The sequence below is a fragment of the Capsella rubella genome, unplaced genomic scaffold (assembly GCF_000375325.1).
Source record: "Capsella rubella cultivar Monte Gargano unplaced genomic scaffold, Caprub1_0 scaffold_2, whole genome shotgun sequence".
Lineage (NCBI taxonomy): Eukaryota > Viridiplantae > Streptophyta > Magnoliopsida > Brassicales > Brassicaceae > Capsella > Capsella rubella.
The window spans coordinates 3154313-3173484 of record NW_006238922.1 but is presented as its reverse complement, the minus strand read 5'-3'; the positions used below and the strand labels follow the sequence as shown (position 1 = coordinate 3173484).

At 34.2% G+C, this 19172-nt stretch overlaps 3 protein-coding genes across 4 annotated transcripts; all 3 read left to right on the top strand.

Annotated features, from left to right (window-relative positions):
- The first annotated feature begins 3354 nt into the window (after positions 1–3354).
- LOC17894522 (transmembrane emp24 domain-containing protein p24delta4) lies at positions 3355–5370 on the top strand. Its single transcript, XM_006302753.2, has 4 exons — positions 3355–3669; positions 4495–4707; positions 4855–4931; positions 5021–5370. The coding sequence occupies exons 1-4, from the start codon at positions 3457–3459 to the stop codon at positions 5163–5165; spliced, it is 648 nt and encodes a 215-aa protein (XP_006302815.1). The 5' UTR covers positions 3355–3456; the 3' UTR covers positions 5166–5370.
- Positions 5371–6375: 1005 nt separating this feature from the next.
- On the top strand, positions 6376–11276 carry LOC111831949 (probable disease resistance protein RPP1). 2 transcript variants are annotated; one of them, XM_023787652.1, is made up of 6 exons: positions 6376–6920; positions 7046–8177; positions 8275–8559; positions 8780–9935; positions 10686–10806; positions 10902–11276. In XM_023787652.1, exons 1-4 carry the CDS (start codon positions 6421–6423, stop codon positions 9677–9679), a joined length of 2817 nt encoding a protein of 938 aa, XP_023643420.1. In that variant the 5' UTR covers positions 6376–6420; the 3' UTR covers positions 9680–9935; positions 10686–10806; positions 10902–11276. The 2 variants fall into 2 exon arrangements, with proteins under 2 accessions (XP_023643420.1, XP_023643422.1); XM_023787654.1 differs by lacking the exons at positions 8780–9935; positions 10686–10806; positions 10902–11276 and having other exon boundaries at positions 7046–8106; positions 8275–8364.
- A 3968-nt stretch (positions 11277–15244) lies between these two features.
- On the top strand, positions 15245–18379 carry LOC111831924 (probable disease resistance protein RPP1). The gene is made up of 4 exons (XM_023787535.1): positions 15245–15732; positions 15921–17046; positions 17149–17430; positions 17621–18379. Exons 1-4 carry the CDS (start codon positions 15245–15247, stop codon positions 18377–18379), a joined length of 2655 nt encoding a protein of 884 aa, XP_023643303.1.
- The last annotated feature ends 793 nt before the right edge of the window (positions 18380–19172 follow it).

The following is a 19172-nucleotide window of genomic DNA, read 5'->3' as shown; positions in this document are numbered from 1 at the left end:
TAGGGCTGGCCGGGCTGGGGAAAGAAGAAAATTTCAGAAAAAATGAAAAAGTAAAATTAAGGATTTGGTTCGGTTTCATCTAAACCGGCGAAAGTAGTTGATTTTTTTTTTACTTTTACTTTTCTCAAAAAGGCAAAAACTCAAAATTCAACTCAAAATTCGAGATTGGGTTTTGCCTTTTTGAGGATTTAATTAAAACTATTTGTTTTTTTATGTTTGTCGTATAAAACATATCAAACAGAAATGTAAAATTTCTGGTTTAGTTTTAATTTAAACCGGGAAAATTGTTGAATTGACTTTCTTACTCAAAAATCTAACTTGGTTCTATACTTTTTTTTACTAAATTGTAGAATTCCTCTTTATTTTTCTATGATTTTTGTGCAAAAGATCATAGAAAATGTAAACTTTGATTTTTGCTAAACCGAAGAAAAATTGATCTGATTCGGTTTTAAGTAAACCGATAAAACTGGTTAATATTTGATTTTTGACTATTTTAAAAGAGTTAATTCATTTTACATAAACTCGAGAAATTAGTTAATTATTTTTTTTTTTACTTTTTAATTTAAATTACGAGCTTGGTTTTTCCTTTTTGAGGGTTAATTCTTTGTTTCTTTTTTCTTTTTAATTTTTATCATTATCATAAAAAAGAGTGGAGAATTGTATTAATTTATCAGATTCTCTTAGATACACAAAAGTAAAATTGATCTGGTTCGGTTTTAGCAAAACCGAAGAATTTGGTCTATAGCCAAATTTGAGCTTGGTTTTGGACTTTTCTATGTTTTCTAAATGTAAAACTTCTCAAACTTCCAAAAATAGACGCGTATTAGATTCCAAAAATAGACGCGTATAAGAAAAGAGGCAAAGAGAGTACACATAATAAAGTGGTGAATCTATTAGGAAAACAAAGATGCAATAAGAACTTGTTCGAAATAAGAAAGAGAACCAATGACACTTGTATAATTTGGTTTGGATAATATGGTAATGTCGACATTGCCGACATAAAAATTATGAGGGTGAGAACTTTGGTTGTGTTCGATTCATCGAAGCTATGAGACAAGAGAGAAATATGTAAGCTGACAAAGGAAATATATAAAGCTATGAATGTGTAGTCTCCATAACGTAATGTAATCAACATGTCAATCTCAACAATTCCAAACCATTGTTCAATAAGGTTTTGTATGTATTCTTGCAAGTTGTAACTTAAAATTATATAGAGACCATCTCCATGAACCACAACCTAAACTACCAAGAACTTTAAAAACCCTAGCATAAATGAATTGATTATTCTCATCAGATGTTGTTACTAGCATACACCATGGCCAAAGATCAATCACAAAGGGAATTTGTGACATGGAAGATAACTGTTTTGTATAGATAATATCCTTTATCGTGCAGACAAATTAAGCTATCACGGTTTTAAGTAATAGTGTTAGAATTAATGGAATTGATTGGTAGTCTTTCAAAGATTTAAATTATTTTAAAGAAAAATTTATATTCAAACGTTTTGCCCACCAAAATTAATTATCACAAATTGACTAAGAATCTACAAACATTGCTTTGAAACAGTAAATTGCTTGCTAGTGTTGTTTGGGGTCAAAAATGCTTTCCTAAAGCATTTTTGACATATGGTTTTTTATAAAAATACAGTATATAAATTATACATAATATAATATAGAAAGTAGAAAACAAAAGGGAAGGTAACAAAATTTTCAATCTGGAGGATCGAATCCACACACTTGAATACATAAAGAATCTACATAACCATCATGCTAACAAAATACTATTTGTTTGTTTCAAAGAAAAAAAAAACTATTTGTTCGGTAGCCCAAATAATTAGTATATATAATGTGGCTCAAATAATTTTGTAGAAACATTATTTTGTTTATTGTATACAAAAGACAATAAGAAAATCATCTAAGAATACAAGTTTTTCTTGTTTAAAATGAATTTGATGAAGGTTATCCTATAAATTTGAATATAACTAATGTTATTTTAGAATATTTGTTAAATTGGTTAAGTAAAATGCATATGAAGAATTTATAAAATTGTCAATTTTCTAACAAAATTCAATTTATTAAGTGCATATAAAGAATTGTACTATTATATTATTTTTTGTTGATTACAAGAGGGGTACAAAAATAGAAAATGTCGAAAATGTTGTTAGTTATAAATAAAATTTCCATTGAATTATGTTAAATGGTATCATTTAAAGGAGATTGAGAAGGTTAGTCTAGGATTGATCAAAAATTCATTTAAAATCACCCGATTAACTACAACTAGATCCGCTCGTTTTCATTCGTATCTCTAACTAGATCTATAGTTATTCGGATTGGTTTGTAACATCGTCCGGTTTAACTTAATTTAGTGGTGAAATATTTGATTAATATATAACTGGAACCCAAATCGGTTGATTTTATCGACGTTAATTATGTACTAATTCGCGATTAGCTCATAGAATTATCTTAGTTTACTGTATCTCCATTATTACATTATAGGAAAAGAAATATATAATTAGTTTACTATATCTCCATTATTAAATACTCATGTGGACTAATAAAATATTTTTGTTAAATTTTTTTAATAGAAGATCTCCATTATTACATTATAGGAAAAGAAATATATAATTAGTTTACTATATCTCCATTATTAAATACTCATGTGGACTAATAAAATATTTTTGTTAAATTTTTTTAATAGAAGAACATTATATATATATATATAAACAATAGATTAAGTTTAAAAAAAAAATCTAGAAAGTGTTTTCACTCTAATCTAATTATGCGTCTACTCATTTGTTTCAATCATTCCTCGGAAAAAATCCCAAATTTCAATAATTTTTTCAGAAAACAATGACAATGAATATTTTATACATTCATGGACATCAACAATCACAAAACAAATGTAAACAGAAAATATTAACTCATTATCTCAATTTTATTTCGAAGTGCAGTCAAGAGTAAGCAGGACTTCGTTCGGTGGAGATGTAAGCTAAAGGTCGCACCTCCCTAGCAGCGTAAAGGTATAGTTTTCATTATTTTTACTTTCATGACATTTAAATAGTTTTCATGATTTTTACTTTCATTCCAATTGAATTGTATTTTCATGAAAAATAAATATACTCTTTTCCATACAATATTACATATTTTTTGCATAAAATTTGCATATGATTTGCATACTACAGTATTATCAGTTTTACTAAGTTAAACAAAACAAATGAAATCAAAGAAATACGTAGTTGTACTAAATATAGTGTTACGAAGTTGTATAAACTAATTAACCAATCAAAATTATTTTTTTGAAAATAAACATAACATTTGTATTACCAAATATAATACTTGAGCCTTAACATTTCCATGTACTTCAAAATTCAAACGAAATCAAGATCTGAGATCTTCAACGAAATATACAAATCGGAAAATTAGAAGTTTTGAAAAAGCTTCGGTGAAGAAGAAGAAGATGAATCGTAGCTTAACGACGGCGCTATTACTCTCAGCTCTCATTATCTCTCTATCACCGGAGCTAATTCCGATCTGTGAAGCCGTTTGGCTTACCGTACCTCACACCGGATCAAAGTGCGTCTCCGAAGAAATACAAAGCAACATCGTCGTTTTAGCTGATTACCTTGTTATCTCCGATGATCATTCAATCTTCCCTACTGTCTCCGTTAAGGTTGGATTCGGATCCTTTTGTTTCTCTTCTTCGATTTGAAATTTTGGAACTCAGCTCTGTGAGACGAAATTAACTTTCTAAATTTGTTGATGGTAAAGCATTAATGAAGGCATTGATGCTTAGTTTGGAAATTGTGCATTCAATGTTATGAGTAGCTGATTCATAGAATATGAGATTGTTCTGTGAATGTGTTTAGAGAACTTAGATTTGGTATAAGGGATGTGGTAAGAGGTCTTTATGTATACTCAGTTTTGGATCTTTAGTATTCATTCAGATTTACTTGGATGAGAAGAGGAGTTGAGTTTTTGACATGGATCAATAGCTTGATGTGAGTGTGATCAAAATGTAAAAATGTTTGGAATTTTAGTTACTACAAGTTCTCTGTTTGCTTGCAAAGATGTTATCTTCCTATGGAAATGTGTATATCGTGTCTAAATTCAACTCTCCTTAATACATTATCGGAGACATTGACTCTCGCGGCTATGACTTTGGTTGATATATTGTTGTAGAAAGTTTACTCACAGGTGTGTTATGTCAACACATTTCTGGTAATGCCCATATGTTTGTGAGTGTTTAACGTCGAAGTATTTCTCGTGTCAGTAGATATGTTTGGAACAGACTATTGCTTATGACCTCAAGTTCTCTATATTCTTGCAAAGATGCTTGATAGGCTTCTATACTCCCATGCTTTATTAGTTAGATGGTAGCCATTGACTCTTTCAGTTACCATAGGTTGATAGATTGATGTTGAAAAATATAGGTTTATTAGGGATCTCAACTTCTTGAAAGAGGAAAATGAACAGAAATGTTTATGTTTTATTGCAGGTTACAGCACCTTATGGCAGCATTTTGCACCACACGCAAAACACAACGAATGGTCAGTTTGCGTTTACAACACAAGAATCAGGAACCTACTTGGCGTGTTTTGAGGCTGATGCCAAAAGTCATGGTAACAAAGATTTTAGCATCAACCTTGACTGGAAAACCGGAATCGCAGCTAAAGACTGGGACTCCATTGCTAGAAAAGAGAAGATCGAGGTCAGCTCTCTATTTTCAAGGCCTCTGAGATAATAAGCTACAAATTACTTTAAAAATCACATTGAAGAATAGGTTCTGCAACGAAAGAGCTTTAAAGTTAGTCTCTAATCTCTCTGTATGACACCCTATTATGCCATTGATTCGTAGGGAGTAGAGCTTGAGCTTAAGAAACTCGAAGGTGCGGTTGAGGCCATCCATGAAAATCTAATTTACCTCAGAAACAGGTATAAAGCTTAATTAACTGCTACATTCTTTTAAAGACACTGAAAAGAAATACAAAAAACAACACAGTCTCTTGTTTTGAAAATCGCAGAGAAGCAGAGATGAGGATTGTGAGCGAAAAAACAAACTCGAGAGTGGCATGGTATAGTATAATGTCGCTGGGGATTTGCATTGTGGTCTCTGGTTTACAGATTTTGTACTTGAAGCAATACTTTGAAAAGAAGAAGCTTATTTAGAGCAGACTGATCCATGTTGAAGATTAGTAGCACCAAATACTTTCCTCTGCTTTCTTTCTCTTGATGCTCTCTTCTTTGGAACTGTTAGTGTAAAATTTTGTTCACACTCACTTAACTTGTAATTTGTCAGCTATTTAACAATTCAGACCGAACTCAAAACCAAATTTTCTTGAGTTTGCTATGAAAACCATTTTAGGAAAGGAAAGCTTCATGAATGTATCTATGAAGCTTGTCTGATGCAACTTGTCTGATGCAGGTGCAACTTCACGACATGATGCAACTTGTCTGATGCAGATAAGCTTCTTGGAAAAAATTGTATACGTGTGAATTTAGATTAGTCTATGGAAACCTTTTTGCTCTGACTGAGTCCAAACTTCTTCGGGAAAATTCCATAAAAATTCCCCATCTAATTTTAATTTGAAAGTTTAATACACAATGTTATTTGATTAGAAATAAAATGTATGGTTTATTAAACTTTGGTCTATTAATACATTAAGTATATAAAAATTGTCGAATCGAATAAACCGCTTAATCGGATTGACGGAATAACTAAACCGAAGTTGACGAAATCACTAATCCCTAAACACATGAGTAATTTGGGGTTATCCAAAGACTGCATTGTCCTTTGCTATTCCCCCAAATCGAATTGGGATCGATAAATCCTAAGTTTAGTGTAATCCCATTAACCCCGGTTTAGTGATTCCGTCAATCCGAGTATCGTTTGTTAAGCGGTTTTTTCGATTCGACAATTTTTATATACTTGATGTATTAATAGACAACAAATTAATAAACCATGCATTTTGTTTCCAATCAAATAACATTGGGTATTAAACTTCCAAATTAAAATTAGATAAGGAATTTTTATGAAATTTTCCCAAACTTCTTCTATAGGTGTGAGACTTGAAAGAGAAGGTAAGGTATGAAAAGTCACTAAGTAACAAAGAAAGCATTGTCTTCTTCTATGAACACTACAAAGAACTTTCTGTAGAAAATTAAATTTTTGTTTGGAAATATCAGAGAAATTACAAGAATGGTGGAACCTGCAAGACAGCTAAGATTGTGGAAACGATAATTAAACTTTATTTCCAATAAGCTTAAAATATTGTTCTCTCATCAAAATTGTGTGAACCATATGAGTCAATGGAGTCAATGTTCTATGTCAATATACCACATACAAAGTCTTTTTGTTAGTCCTTACTTCGCACAAAGCTCTATTATTACATCTCTTATCTTAATTCTTCTCTCTATCGCAGTAATGGCTTCTTCTTCCTCTTCTTTATCTCTTTCACTTCCTTCACCCTCTTTGTTACAAACCTGGGAATACGATGTTTTTACGAGCTTTCATGGCCCAGATGTACGCAAAACCTTTCTCAGTCACGTTCGGAGGGAGTTCAAAAGGATAGGAATCAACATGTTCATTGATGACGAGATGGAGAGAGGAGAATTCATCGGTCCTGAACTCGAACGGGCGATCAGAGGATCTAAGATTGCTGTTGTCTTACTCTCCAAGAATTATGCTTCTTCTTCGTGGTGTCTTGACGAATTGGTGGAGATCATGGTGAATATGAAAGAGTCATGTCAAACGGTGTTTACCATTTTCTATGGAGTAAAACCAACGGACGTAAGGAAGCAGGGGGGAGACTTTGGAGAGGCCTTCAAAGGAACTTGTCAAGGTAAAACTGAGGAGAAGGTTCAGACATGGACGAAAGCTTTGACGGATGTGGCCGAAATCGCAGGTTACGATTTCAGCGAGTGGTTCGTGTTCTTGACTTAATTTCATCTGCTTTAATTCTTTCATACACATCAAACTTTAAACTTTTAAACGTGTTCCTGAGTTCATAGTGATTATTTATTAACAACATGATCCTCCTTTTTGTTAGTGATGATGAAGCAACCAAGATTGGCGAAATTGCTACTGAAACTTTGAAAAAGCTTACTGATTTGACACCATCACATGATTTTGAGCGTTTAATTGGGATGGAAGCTCATATGAGAAGGATGAATCAGTTGGTGCGTCTAGATTTGGATGAAGTGAGGATGATTGGGATTTGGGGTCCGCCTGGAATTGGGAAGACCACCATCGCCAGGTTTCTATTTAACCAACTTTCCGGTAGTTTCAAAAATAGCGCATTCATCTCGGGTATAAGAGGAAAATATCCAAGACCTTGTCTTGACAGGGAAAATGCAAAATTGAAACTACAAGAAGAAATGTTTTCTCAGGTGCTCAACGAGAAAGATATTGAGATTCCTCATTTAGGAGTCGCACAACAACGGTTGAGACACATGACAGTGTTTCTAGTTCTCGATGATGTTGATCAGTTACTACAACTACAAGCATTGGCAGAAAATGTTCAGTGGTTTGGTCCTAGAAGTCGAATTATCATCACAACTGAAGATCGAAGACTTTTGAAGGCACATAAGGTCGAGCATATATATACGGTGAAGTTTCCATCAAATGATGAGGCTCTTCAAATGTTCTGCATGTATGCTTTTAAACAAAAGACACCTGAAGATGGTTTCGATGCACTTGCTCGTGAAATTACATACATTGTCGGTGAACTTCCTTTAGCACTAGAGGTTATTGGATCCCACTTTCGAGGATTGTCTAAGGAGGAGTGGCCTATGGAAGTATCAAGGTTAAGGACTACCCTTGATAAAGATATTGAGAGCATTTTGAAGTTCAGTTATGATGCTTTATCTGATGAAGAGAAAGATTTATTCCTCCATATAGCTTGTATTTTCAACTACATGGATATGGAGAAAGTTGAAGAATATCTTGCTGAAAGTTTCGACCATGTGGGTCAAAGGCTTCGAGTGTTAGCTGATAAATCACTCATATATATTATTCTGCCATATGCCGCATATATTCCCGGTCGGTCATTTTGTACAATAGAAATGCATAAGATGTTGGCCCGACTAGGTAGAAAAATTGTCCAATCTGGTAAGTTTCCACAACGCCGGTTTTTGTTTGATCGTAAAGATATACATGAAGTAATGATTGATAATACAACAGTAAGTTTTGCTTTTAGTCTTTCGTTGCATTGCTTATTTTTAGTTTAGTGTTTTTTTTTTGTATCATATCTAATTATTTTTGGATCTTATATTTCAGATGACTAGAAGTGTTGTAGGCATATACTCTGAGGATCAGTTAAATGCAACTGAGAAAGCTTTTGAAGGAATGACTAAACTCCAGTTTCTAAAAGTCAATAGGTATGGTCGTCGAAAGAAAATATCTTATCAGGGACCTCTGAGCTTTACATCTCCCAATCTACGCTTGCTAGACTGGCCATATTGCCCGATGACATGTTTGCGTTTCATGAATGACGACCTGGAGTTTCTTTTCGAATTAAGCATGGCTGACAGCAAACTTGAGAAACTGTGGGACGGAAATAAAGTAAGTCATTTAAATTTCTCTTATAAGAATTTTTAAGTTTTAAATTTTATTTTGAATATATAACATATTTTCTTGTGCAAGTTAACTTGAGAGATTATATTTAACTTGCTACTAGTTGTTTAGGATGGAAGTGTAATTTTTACATGTTCTTTTCATGTGTTCACTTGACAGATGTATTTTGAATTGTGAATCTTTTTCTTTTCTTTATTTGTGTATACAGCTACTTCGAAATCTCAATCGGATGGATTTGAGTTTTTCTAAGAATCTGAAGGAGCTTCCTGACTTCTCAACAGCCACTAATCTCAAAGAACTACAACTCGGTAGTTGCTCAAGTCTGATGGAGCTCCCTTACTCTATTGGGAATGCAACTAGTCTTCACAGTTTAGATCTAAGTGGTTGCTCAAGTCTGGTGGAGCTCCCTTACTCTATTGTGAATGCAACTAGTCTCCATGAGTTGTATCTCAGAAATTGCTCAAATCTGGTATCACTCCCACAGCTTCCGGATTCTCTAGAGTGCCTAGATGCACTAAATTGTGAGTCCCTAGAGAAACTAGATTGCTCCTTCTGCAATCCATGTATTTGTCTCTACTTCGATAGCTGCTTCAAACTAAATAAAGAAGCAAGAGATCTCCTCACCCAGACAACTGCTAAATTGGTGGTCGTACCCGGTAAAGAAGTGCCTGCGTGCTTCACTTACAGAGGTTATGGGAGTTCCATAACAGTGAAGTTGAATCAAAAGCCTCTTCGTACACCAACAATATTTAAGGCATGCGTCTTGTTTGAAAGAGATGCTGATAGTGATGATCTTTGGTGGTGTACCAAGAAGAATAAAGATGGTATTCTGGAACGACGGTCCCTGTCTTGTTGCCTATCAATCTCCCGTGGAAAATACTATAGTGAAAGTTTTTTAACGGAGCATCTATACATCTCTCACACTCTCGTACGAGAGGAGGTGACTTCCACCGAGCTTGTTTTTGATTTCTCTGACAGGATAAAAGAATGCGGGATAATCCAGCTCTTCGAGCATCATGTTGATGGCGACGAAGAGATGTGTGAAAAGGATATCATGTTGATATATAAAGAGCATCATGTTGATATAGCGGATTGTCGGATTTCATAAATGCCTGGATGGCTGGATCTGAGACAAAAAAAAACATTGAAACTCAAGTCAGAGAGAGAGAAGCCGGCAGGGCTGTTTTCATTTTCATTGACTTTGTAGATGGAACTCTGCATAACAACTGTTCGATGAAATGTCTAAATGGCAATTGAATTGTATAATCATACTACCAACTAATAGTTTTTAAAATTGTAGCTGGTGGAGTGTAAGGAACTCTTAAAGGTGAAGTTGATGCCATCCATGAATATCTAAGGAACAGGTAAAAACACCTTTAATTAATCCATACATTCTTTGATTTATGTGTTTTTGTTTCTGTCTTCTCATATCATAGCAATAGAAATAAAAAATTGTTTGTGATATTTAGATATTCTGTAATAATTCTTTTGGATCTGAATTAGATTGTTGCTCAAGGCACAACACAAGTAAGCTGTTTCATTATGCATTGTGTCTTTTACCAAAATGGCTTGAGCCACATGTTTGCACATACCAAGATGAATTTATGCTATATCGTAAATCATTGGTTCCCTCTCTCTATTAGTATCTCTATTAGTCGCTACTGTTATCACTCACACATGCTGTTTGTAAATTCTCAAATACTTTGCAGTTTTATTTAATAGCTCTCTGTGGTTTCAGATTTGAATAATCATCTAGTTTTCATGATTCTGTATTGCTTAATTCTATTCCTGAATTGGTTAGATATTAGTTTTGCTGATCATATAGAGATTCCTCGAAACTTCTTCGAATGGGTTTGAATCTGTTTGTGTGCAACGTCAAATCAAAAACATTTCAAGTGGTAATGGATTTTCTCATTGTATTAGAATCTGTAAGAGAATCAAGCTGTTTCCGGTTCCAGTTCTTATCGATAATATTCGATTTTACCTGAAAACGAAGGAACTCGTCGCTAATAATATATATATGCTGACATGTGACTTGAGACAGTAGTTTAAGAGTGTTATATCTTTCATGTTTGGTGATTTGTGAATATTTTATATGTTATCTTTCATGTTAGGAACAATGAAGAAGACCTGATGGAAAAGAAGTTGCTATAGATGTCTCAAATGCCTTAAATCGGGGAAATGTATAGGAGCTAGAATCAACCTGGAGGCTAAGGAAATCTGCAAGACAATTCAGTAAGCTCTTCTTTAGCCGTGCACACATGTTATACGAGTGATGTAAACTCCTGGAAGATTAAAATGACCAGAAATATTATATGTTTTAATTGCAGGCTACAGCACCATCATATATGGCAGCGTTTTGTGTTCACCACTTTGAACGTTCAACAGAGTTGTGACTTGAGAAAAACAGAGCACTCTGTTGGTACAAAGTTTCATATATAGTACAAATTTTATAAACAAAGTACTGTATAAAAGAAAAAATACGAAAAAAATCTGGAGAAATCAGACTTTTTGGAATTGAAAAACCCATTGTTGTATTATTTGGAATATAAAAGCAAAGAAGGACAAGGCTGATATCGAAGAGAATTCTGCTTTTGATGAATTACGCTGCAGAGAAAGAAGTCGGATCATTGTAACATTTTGAAGTGGTGTAGCAACGATTTTGTTTTCAAGGTTTCAATGTCCATAATTCATAATTTCAAATAGCAAATGGCTTTAGGGGTTTACCCTAATCCAATGTTCCGAGGCATAGTGGTATGGTTTAAGATCGAAGAGTTAAACCTTATTTGAACTCAATTTTGAAAATGTAGGCCGAGTGTGACAAGTACTAAACTTATGAGTCATATGTGATCAAAGATTGCATTTTTCTTTGATGCCATGGCTAAGAAGATACTATCCTTATGATTATCATGTCACTTATTTATTTATTAAATAGAGACGTTATACAAAATATAATCATGTCACTTTATATTTCAGTGAAATTTTTAACTATGGTTGACTCAACATCGCCATCCACGTATGTCGTATACGAAAAAACTTGTAATCATTTCAGAATAACAAACCGAACCGAGCATTGAGATTTATAACGGTTAGAAAATTCAACTTGGTAAAGTAAAAATGTAAAATTATGGGGTAAATCTTTACAACAGTGTATCAGTAATTTATTGGTCCGTTAGATTTTAAAAGCTCCATTCGTTTTGGTCCGTTAGATTCTCTTTGCTTAACGGTTAGAAATATTTTATTTTGTTCGCAACAGTGTAATTTTGAATTATCTCTCTCTCTCAAGCTCTCGCTCTCCCTGTCTCTCTCAGATCGTCTCTGTTTCTGGAGTTTGATAATCTCTGTCGAAGTAATTAATCTTAAGGTAGTCTCTTGTAATCCTTTTACAATTCCTGCTCGAGAAAATCTTACTGTACTTCTCTTTAAGCTTCCATAATTTTTTTAATTTTTTTGGGTTCAATTTATGCATCAAAATCAGAACCGATGATCGATTTTGAGAATTTGAATTGATCGATTTTGAATTTGTGATGATTACTTCGTTAGAGCAACGCTTTCTAATTAGGGTTTAACTTTGTATCTGATTTTTTGGGGTTACGCGTTAGAGAACCTTGCGAATCGTGGCTAAACTTAGAGCGACGCTGAGAAATCAGATTTAATTGAACTATTTCTGTGAATTGAATTATTTTTGTATATACGCTCTCTGACATATATGAACTCTTTCACATTCTTTGTTGAGGGCAAAAAGCGTTACAGGTAAAAGTTGTATCTAACATGATTGCTGCTAGAGAGGTTCTTGGAGTGATGGTTTCTATATCTTCTGAAGGTTTCTGATTTCTATATTCATCTCCTAAGCTAAAGTGACATGATTTTGGGAAACGTTTAGGTTCTACTGATCACTCTATTTGATGGAAAAATTATATATATGTGTAATCATTGTCAAACTTTGCCTATTCAATTATATTCTTAGGTTTTGGATCATGGTTCTTTTCTAGCTTACCTGCTCTAAGAGATTTGCAAATCAGTTATAGTCTTTATGTACCTCCTCTTGTTATACCCATCTAACAATAGGAAGCATCTAAATGTTTTTGGTTATCTATGTTGTTGGTAGAGTTGCTTGAAACAAAAGGATTTGCTTGCTAGAAGTTGTGCATTTATCATTTGTCTTGGCTTTCTTCTAAAGGTTTGTGCTTGATTTATCATTACAAATGGGAATCCCCTGACGAACAATGGGTAATCATTAAAAAATACTTGGCTACTGCTTTTGTGTTGTTGTCTGTTTTCACATGGTACATTGTCTAATGTAGGCATATTGGTATGACTTTCGGCATTGCATACGGTCTTCTCCGACGTTGAACTATATTAATCTGTGGTTTGGATTTTCTATTTCTGCCACGTGACGTGAATCTCGCATTGCACTCGCTGTAAGATTTCTAAGATGTTCATGTCTCATTTTCTCTTCTCAGAACTATTGCAGGGTGAAATCAAGAGAAGGGGATCTTTGAGCTGCAAACGACTCTATAGTCAGAGAACAAAGAAGGGCTCAGATGAAGTACTTTCTCTCTCATTTCTCTAATCTCTAGCTTCATACATAATTCGTTCCACGGAAATTACAAGTACACTAAAACACCACGAACCAAACAAACATAATACACCAAAATCCCACCGTCATAACAAAAACTTTACATACCTCAAACACATAAACTTCACGTGCAGAGAACATAATTCAAATAGGCAAAACAAAAACACGCAAACACAACATTCAAAATTTTGATTGAAATATATTTTGATTAATATGAAATTATATTTCAATTATATTTCGATTGCACTCCATATAATTTTATAGGAAATATATTTAATTTGTTATCTACAAAATAATTTGGATATTAATTATTAAATACCTTGGATGACGGTAGAAGCCTCCTTGGTCCAACGGTGTTGATCAAGGGTTTAGTAATGCTTCTACACCAGGAAGTCTGGGGTTCGAGCCCCAGAGAGCGCGATTTATTAATATTTCTGCAGATTAATGAAGATAAGTTTACAGAAGATCTCCAGTGAGGGACGGAAGGAATTGTCCATGGTAGATCTATCTTTGTAACAATTCTCATAATCTGCAATACTTAATAAATCTAAAAGACGATAAAAAAAAACAAATACGTTGGATGACGTGTCTTTGTTCTCGCTAATATCTCAACACGTAGGGCTGGGGCGGAGCCGGATATCCGGACCCGTATCCGTATCCGGCGGATTCGTAGTTTTAATATCTGGTTGGATCCCTTATCCCGGATATGCAGGTCTCGGATATTCGTATGTAAAAGCTGGATATCTGTGAATAATAAAAATTATCATAAATTTTTTAAAACATAACATAAAAATGAATTAATTTAATAAAAGTAATAATAAAACTAATATTTTAATATATAGAATTAGAAAACTATATCATATAATATAAATAATAATAAAATATTATTAAAATATTAAAAATGTCGGATCCGGATATCCGGACTAAAATTTCCCACTATTCGGATGCGTTATTTCACTAATGGTGAAATTACATCTTCATATTTCTTCTTCTTTTATTTTTCTGACTATAACGTAAGGTTGAAGGAAGACGATGGTGAAATTACTTAATGGCGTAAGAGATCACTCTTTGATCAGTGACAACAATGTTTCTCCTTCAGCAACTCCTGCTCCTCTTAAACAGCCTCCCGGAAGACAACGGTGTGTAACATGATCATGTCTCAGCTACACGATCAACGTGTTGTGCTTGTGAACCAAGTAATCTATCCACTCAATACTTGTTTTTTTTTTCATAATCATCAAATCGTCCAAAACAGTCGTGTGACAGATTTGATTTGTAGGATTCGTTTTATCATTCCCTTAGTGAGGAGAAATTGAAGAAGGTTCATGAATACAATTTTGATCATCCTAGTGAGTGATTGATCTGATGAGGAGGATTCGAATTTGTTTTTGATTGATTCAAAACTACACATACAGCTTCGTTCAATACCGAGGTTTTGCTTTCGTGCATGGAGAAATTGCGATCCGTGTAAGAGAAATGATACAATCGAAAAAATCTGAACTCTTGGTGTTCCCTTTTGTGTAATTCATACTGTTAACATCCAACAAAGTTGTGTGTGACTTGCGAAAACAGAGGACACTGTACAAACACAGTTACCAAACATTCTGAAGAAATAAAACCTTTCAATACACGAATTTTAAAACACACGAATTTTGTACAACAAAAGCATTCGTATACATAATTTTTATCTGACAACATTGAAAAATCTATAACACAACATGGTGCAACTTGTCTGATGCGGAAAAGCTTCTTGGAAAAAACTGTATACGTGTGAATTTAGATTAGTCTATGGCAACTTCTTCTATATGTGTGAGACTTGAAAGAGAAGGTAAGGTTTGAAAAGTCACTAAGTAACAAAGAAAGCACTGTCTTCTTCTATTAACTCTACAAAGAAATTTCTGTAGAAAAAAAAAAATTTTGTGAGGAAACATCAGAGAAATTACAAGAATGGTGGAAGCCTACAAGACAGCTAAGATTCTGAAAACGATAATTAAACTTTATTTCCAATGGAGTCAACGTTCTATGTCAATATTACACATGCAAAGTCTTTTTGTTAGTCCTTACTTCCCATTACATCTTCTCTTTATTGCAATAATGGCTTCTTCTTCTTCTTCTTCTTTATCACCCTCTTTGTTACAAACCTGGACGCACGATATTTTTCCGAGCTTCCACGGGAAAGATGTACGAAAGAACTTTCTCAGCCACGTTCTCAAGGAGTTCGAAAGAAAAGGAATCAACTCTTTTGTTGATAATGAGATGGAAAGAGGAGATTTCATCGGACCTGAACTCAAGCGAGCGATCAGAGAATCTAAGATTATTGTTGTCTTGCTCTCAAAAAATTATGCTTCTTCGTCATGGTGTCTTGAAGAATTAGCGGAGATCATGAAGAAAGAGTCTGGTCAAAAGGTGATTACCATTTTCTATGGAGTAGAACCAATTGACGTAAGGAAGCAGAAGGGAGACTTTGGAAAGGTCTTCAAAAAAACATGCAAAGGTAAAGGCAAAGAGAAAGTTCATACATGGACGATAGCTTTGAAGGGTGTGGCCACAATCGCAGGTTACGATTTCAGCAACTGGTTCGTGTTCTTCACTTAATTTATTTCATTTCCTTTTATTATTGCAAACACATCAAACTTTAATTATAACTTTGTAGCATCCAAACTATATATGCACACAAGAGAGTCATAATTAACTTTTAAAATGTGTATATGAGTTTTTACTGATTATTTATTAATTTGATGTATATATAAACTGATCTTACTTTTTGTAGTGATAATGAAGCAGCCATGATTGAAAACATCGCTGCTTATATTTCTAACAAGCTTAATCATTTGATACCGTCACGTGATTTTGACCGTTTAATTGGGATGGAAGCTCATATGAGTAGGATAAATCAGTTTCTACACCCTGATTTAGATGAAGTGAGGATGATTGGTATTTGGGGTCCGGCCGGGATTGGGAAGACCACCATCGCCAGGTTTCTCTTTAACAAAATCTTCGGCGGTTTCCAAAATAGCGCATTCATGGAGAATATCAAAGGAAGCTATCCAAGACCTTGTCTTAACGAGTATGGTGCACAGCGACAACTACAAAAAGAAATGTTGTCTCAAATGTTTCACCAGGAAAATATTGTGATTCCTCATTTAGGAGTCGCAAGAGGACGGTTAGGAGACCGGAAAGTGCTTCTCGTTCTTGATGATGTGGATCGGTTAGCACAATTAGAAGCATTGGCTAAAAATGTACAATGGTTTGGCCCTCGAAGCTTGATTATCATCACAACAGAATATCTAAGACTTTTGCAGGCACATAAGATCGAGCATATATACAAGGTGGATTTTCCATCAAATAATGAGGCTCTTCAAATGTTCTGCAAGTATGCTTTTAACCAAAAGTCTCCTAAAGATGGTTTTAATGAACTTGCTTGTGAAATTGCATACCGTGTTGGCAATCTTCCTTTAGGACTAAAGGTTATTGGATCCCACTTTCTAGGATTGCCCAAGGAGGAATGGCCAATGGAAGTATCAAGGTTAAGGACTACCCTTGATAGAGATATTGAGAGCATTTTGAAGTTCAGTTATGATGCTTTATGTGATGAAGATAAAGATTTATTCCTCCATATAGCTTGCTTTTTCAACAGTATGGATATTAAGAAAGTTGAAGAATATCTTGCTGAAAGTTTCGACCATGTGGGTCAAAGGCTTCATGTGTTAGCTGATAAATCACTGATATATATTGAGTTGTTTATGAATGAGTTGTTTATTATGCAAAATCGTATAAGAATGCATAATATGTTGGCCCAACTAGGTAAGAAAATTGTCCAATCTGGTAAGCTTCGACAACGCCGGTTTTTGTTTGATCATAAGGATATATGTGAAGTATTGATTGATACTACAAGAGTAAGTTTTGCTTTTAGTCTTTCGTTGCACTACGTAATTTTTTAGTTTAGTGTTATTTATTTTTATATCATCTCTAATTATTTTTGGGTCTTTTCATTCCAGATGACAAGTGTTGTAGGCATATACTCCAATTATCAGTTAAATGTATCTGAGAAAGCTTTTGAAGGAATGTCTAATCTCCAGTTCTTAAGAGTCAGCTATGATCGTGATCATCAAAACAGTATATCTTCTATGGGACCTCTGAGCTTTATATCACCAAACCTACGGTTGCTAGACTTGTCAGATTTCCCGATGACAAGATTGCGTTTCATGAATAACCTGAAGTTTCTTGTCGAATTTAGCATGGTTGACAGCAAACTTGAGAAGCTGTGGGACGGAACTAAAGTAAGTCATTTAAATTTCTCTTGTAAGAATAACATCCTTTCTTGTGCAAGTTAACTTGAGAGATTATATTTAACTTGTCACTTCATGTGTAGCATGGAAGTGTATTTTTTACGTGTTCTTTTCATGTGTTCATTTGACGGGTGTATAACATAATCATGAATTTTTTTCTTTTCTATATTTGTGTGCACAGATACTTCGAAATCTCAAGCGGATGAATTTGAAAAATTCTAAGAACCTGAAGGAGCTACCTAACCTTTCAACAGCCACGAATCTCGAAAGATTATATCTCAATGGATGCTCAAGTCTGGTGGAGCTCCCTTCCTCTATTGTGAATGCAACTAGTCTCCATTATTTGAATCTCAGTGATTGCTCAAGTCTGGTATCACTCCCGCAGCTTTCGGATTCCCTAAGGTACCTAGATGCACGAAATTGTGAGTCCCTAGAGAAACTAGATTGCTCCTTCTGCAATCCAGGTATTTGGCTCTACTTCGGTAACTGCTACAAACTAAATAAAGAAGCAAGAGATCTCCTCATCCAGACATCACCTCTTGAATTGGTGGTCTTACCCAGTAAAGAAGTGCCTATGTGCTTCACTTACAGAGGTTATGGGAGTTCCGCAACAGTGAAGTTGAATCAAAAGCATCTTCCTACTTCAACCAAATTTAAGGCGTGCGTCTTGTTTGAAAAAAAGGGTTGTATTGATTGGGACACAATTTGTGTGTATACCAAGAAGAATAAGGAACGAGGGTCGGTGTCTTGTTGCATCGGAGACAATATGAAAGATCGTGGTGAAGACATTCCAATTTTAACGGAGCATCTATACAATTTCGAAGTTACAATAGATGAGATGGCTTCCACCGAGCTTGTGTTTGATTTCTGGTATAGTGACAAATACACTGGCATGACTGACGAGATAAATGAATGCGGGATGATCCACATGTTGGAATAATTTAAAAATGGATAATGATTCTAAAAATAGAGAGAAGAAGATTAGGAGAAGAAGATGAAATGAGAAGTTGAGTATGTTGTATTTTGAATTGTGAAATGGGTGAATACTCTTTGGTATATATAGTGGTCGGAAATTCGTCGGGAACTACAAAAGCGGTAAACTCAATTGTTTTGAATTCGTAAATGTGGGAACATACAAAAAAATATTCCGACGAATTTCCGACGACCATATCATATTCCGACGAATTTCCGACGACCGTAGAATTTCCAACGAATTTCCGACGACCGTAGATATTTCCGACGACTTTCCGACGATATTTTTTATTTTTTTAAATATATAATTAAAAATAGTTAGAAATTATATGGAATTTCCGACCAATTTCCGACCACTTATTTTATTTTGAAAATAAAAAATACAAAAACAAGAATAATATATGTTTCGATGGAGTTACGACAAAATTCCGACGACCACAAGTGCAACGATAAATTGAAAGTTAAAAACTTAGAGAACAAAAACACTGATTTTTAAACACCTGCACAGAGTATGTTGTGTAGCTTCACCTTCTCTTTTACGCTCTCTATATGACTGAGGACATGCTATTTTATCGTTTTCATTTGTGATGAAATGGCTTTATTTTTTAGGTGAACTATTGTTTATTTTTGGTATATTTTTTCTTCTAATTATTTCTGTATCACATTACCATTCAAGAAGATAAGATATTAGTGGCATAAGAGCTTAATCACATTCCCATTCATATTTCTAGCAAATCGCATTCATCTCCATCAAATCGTAA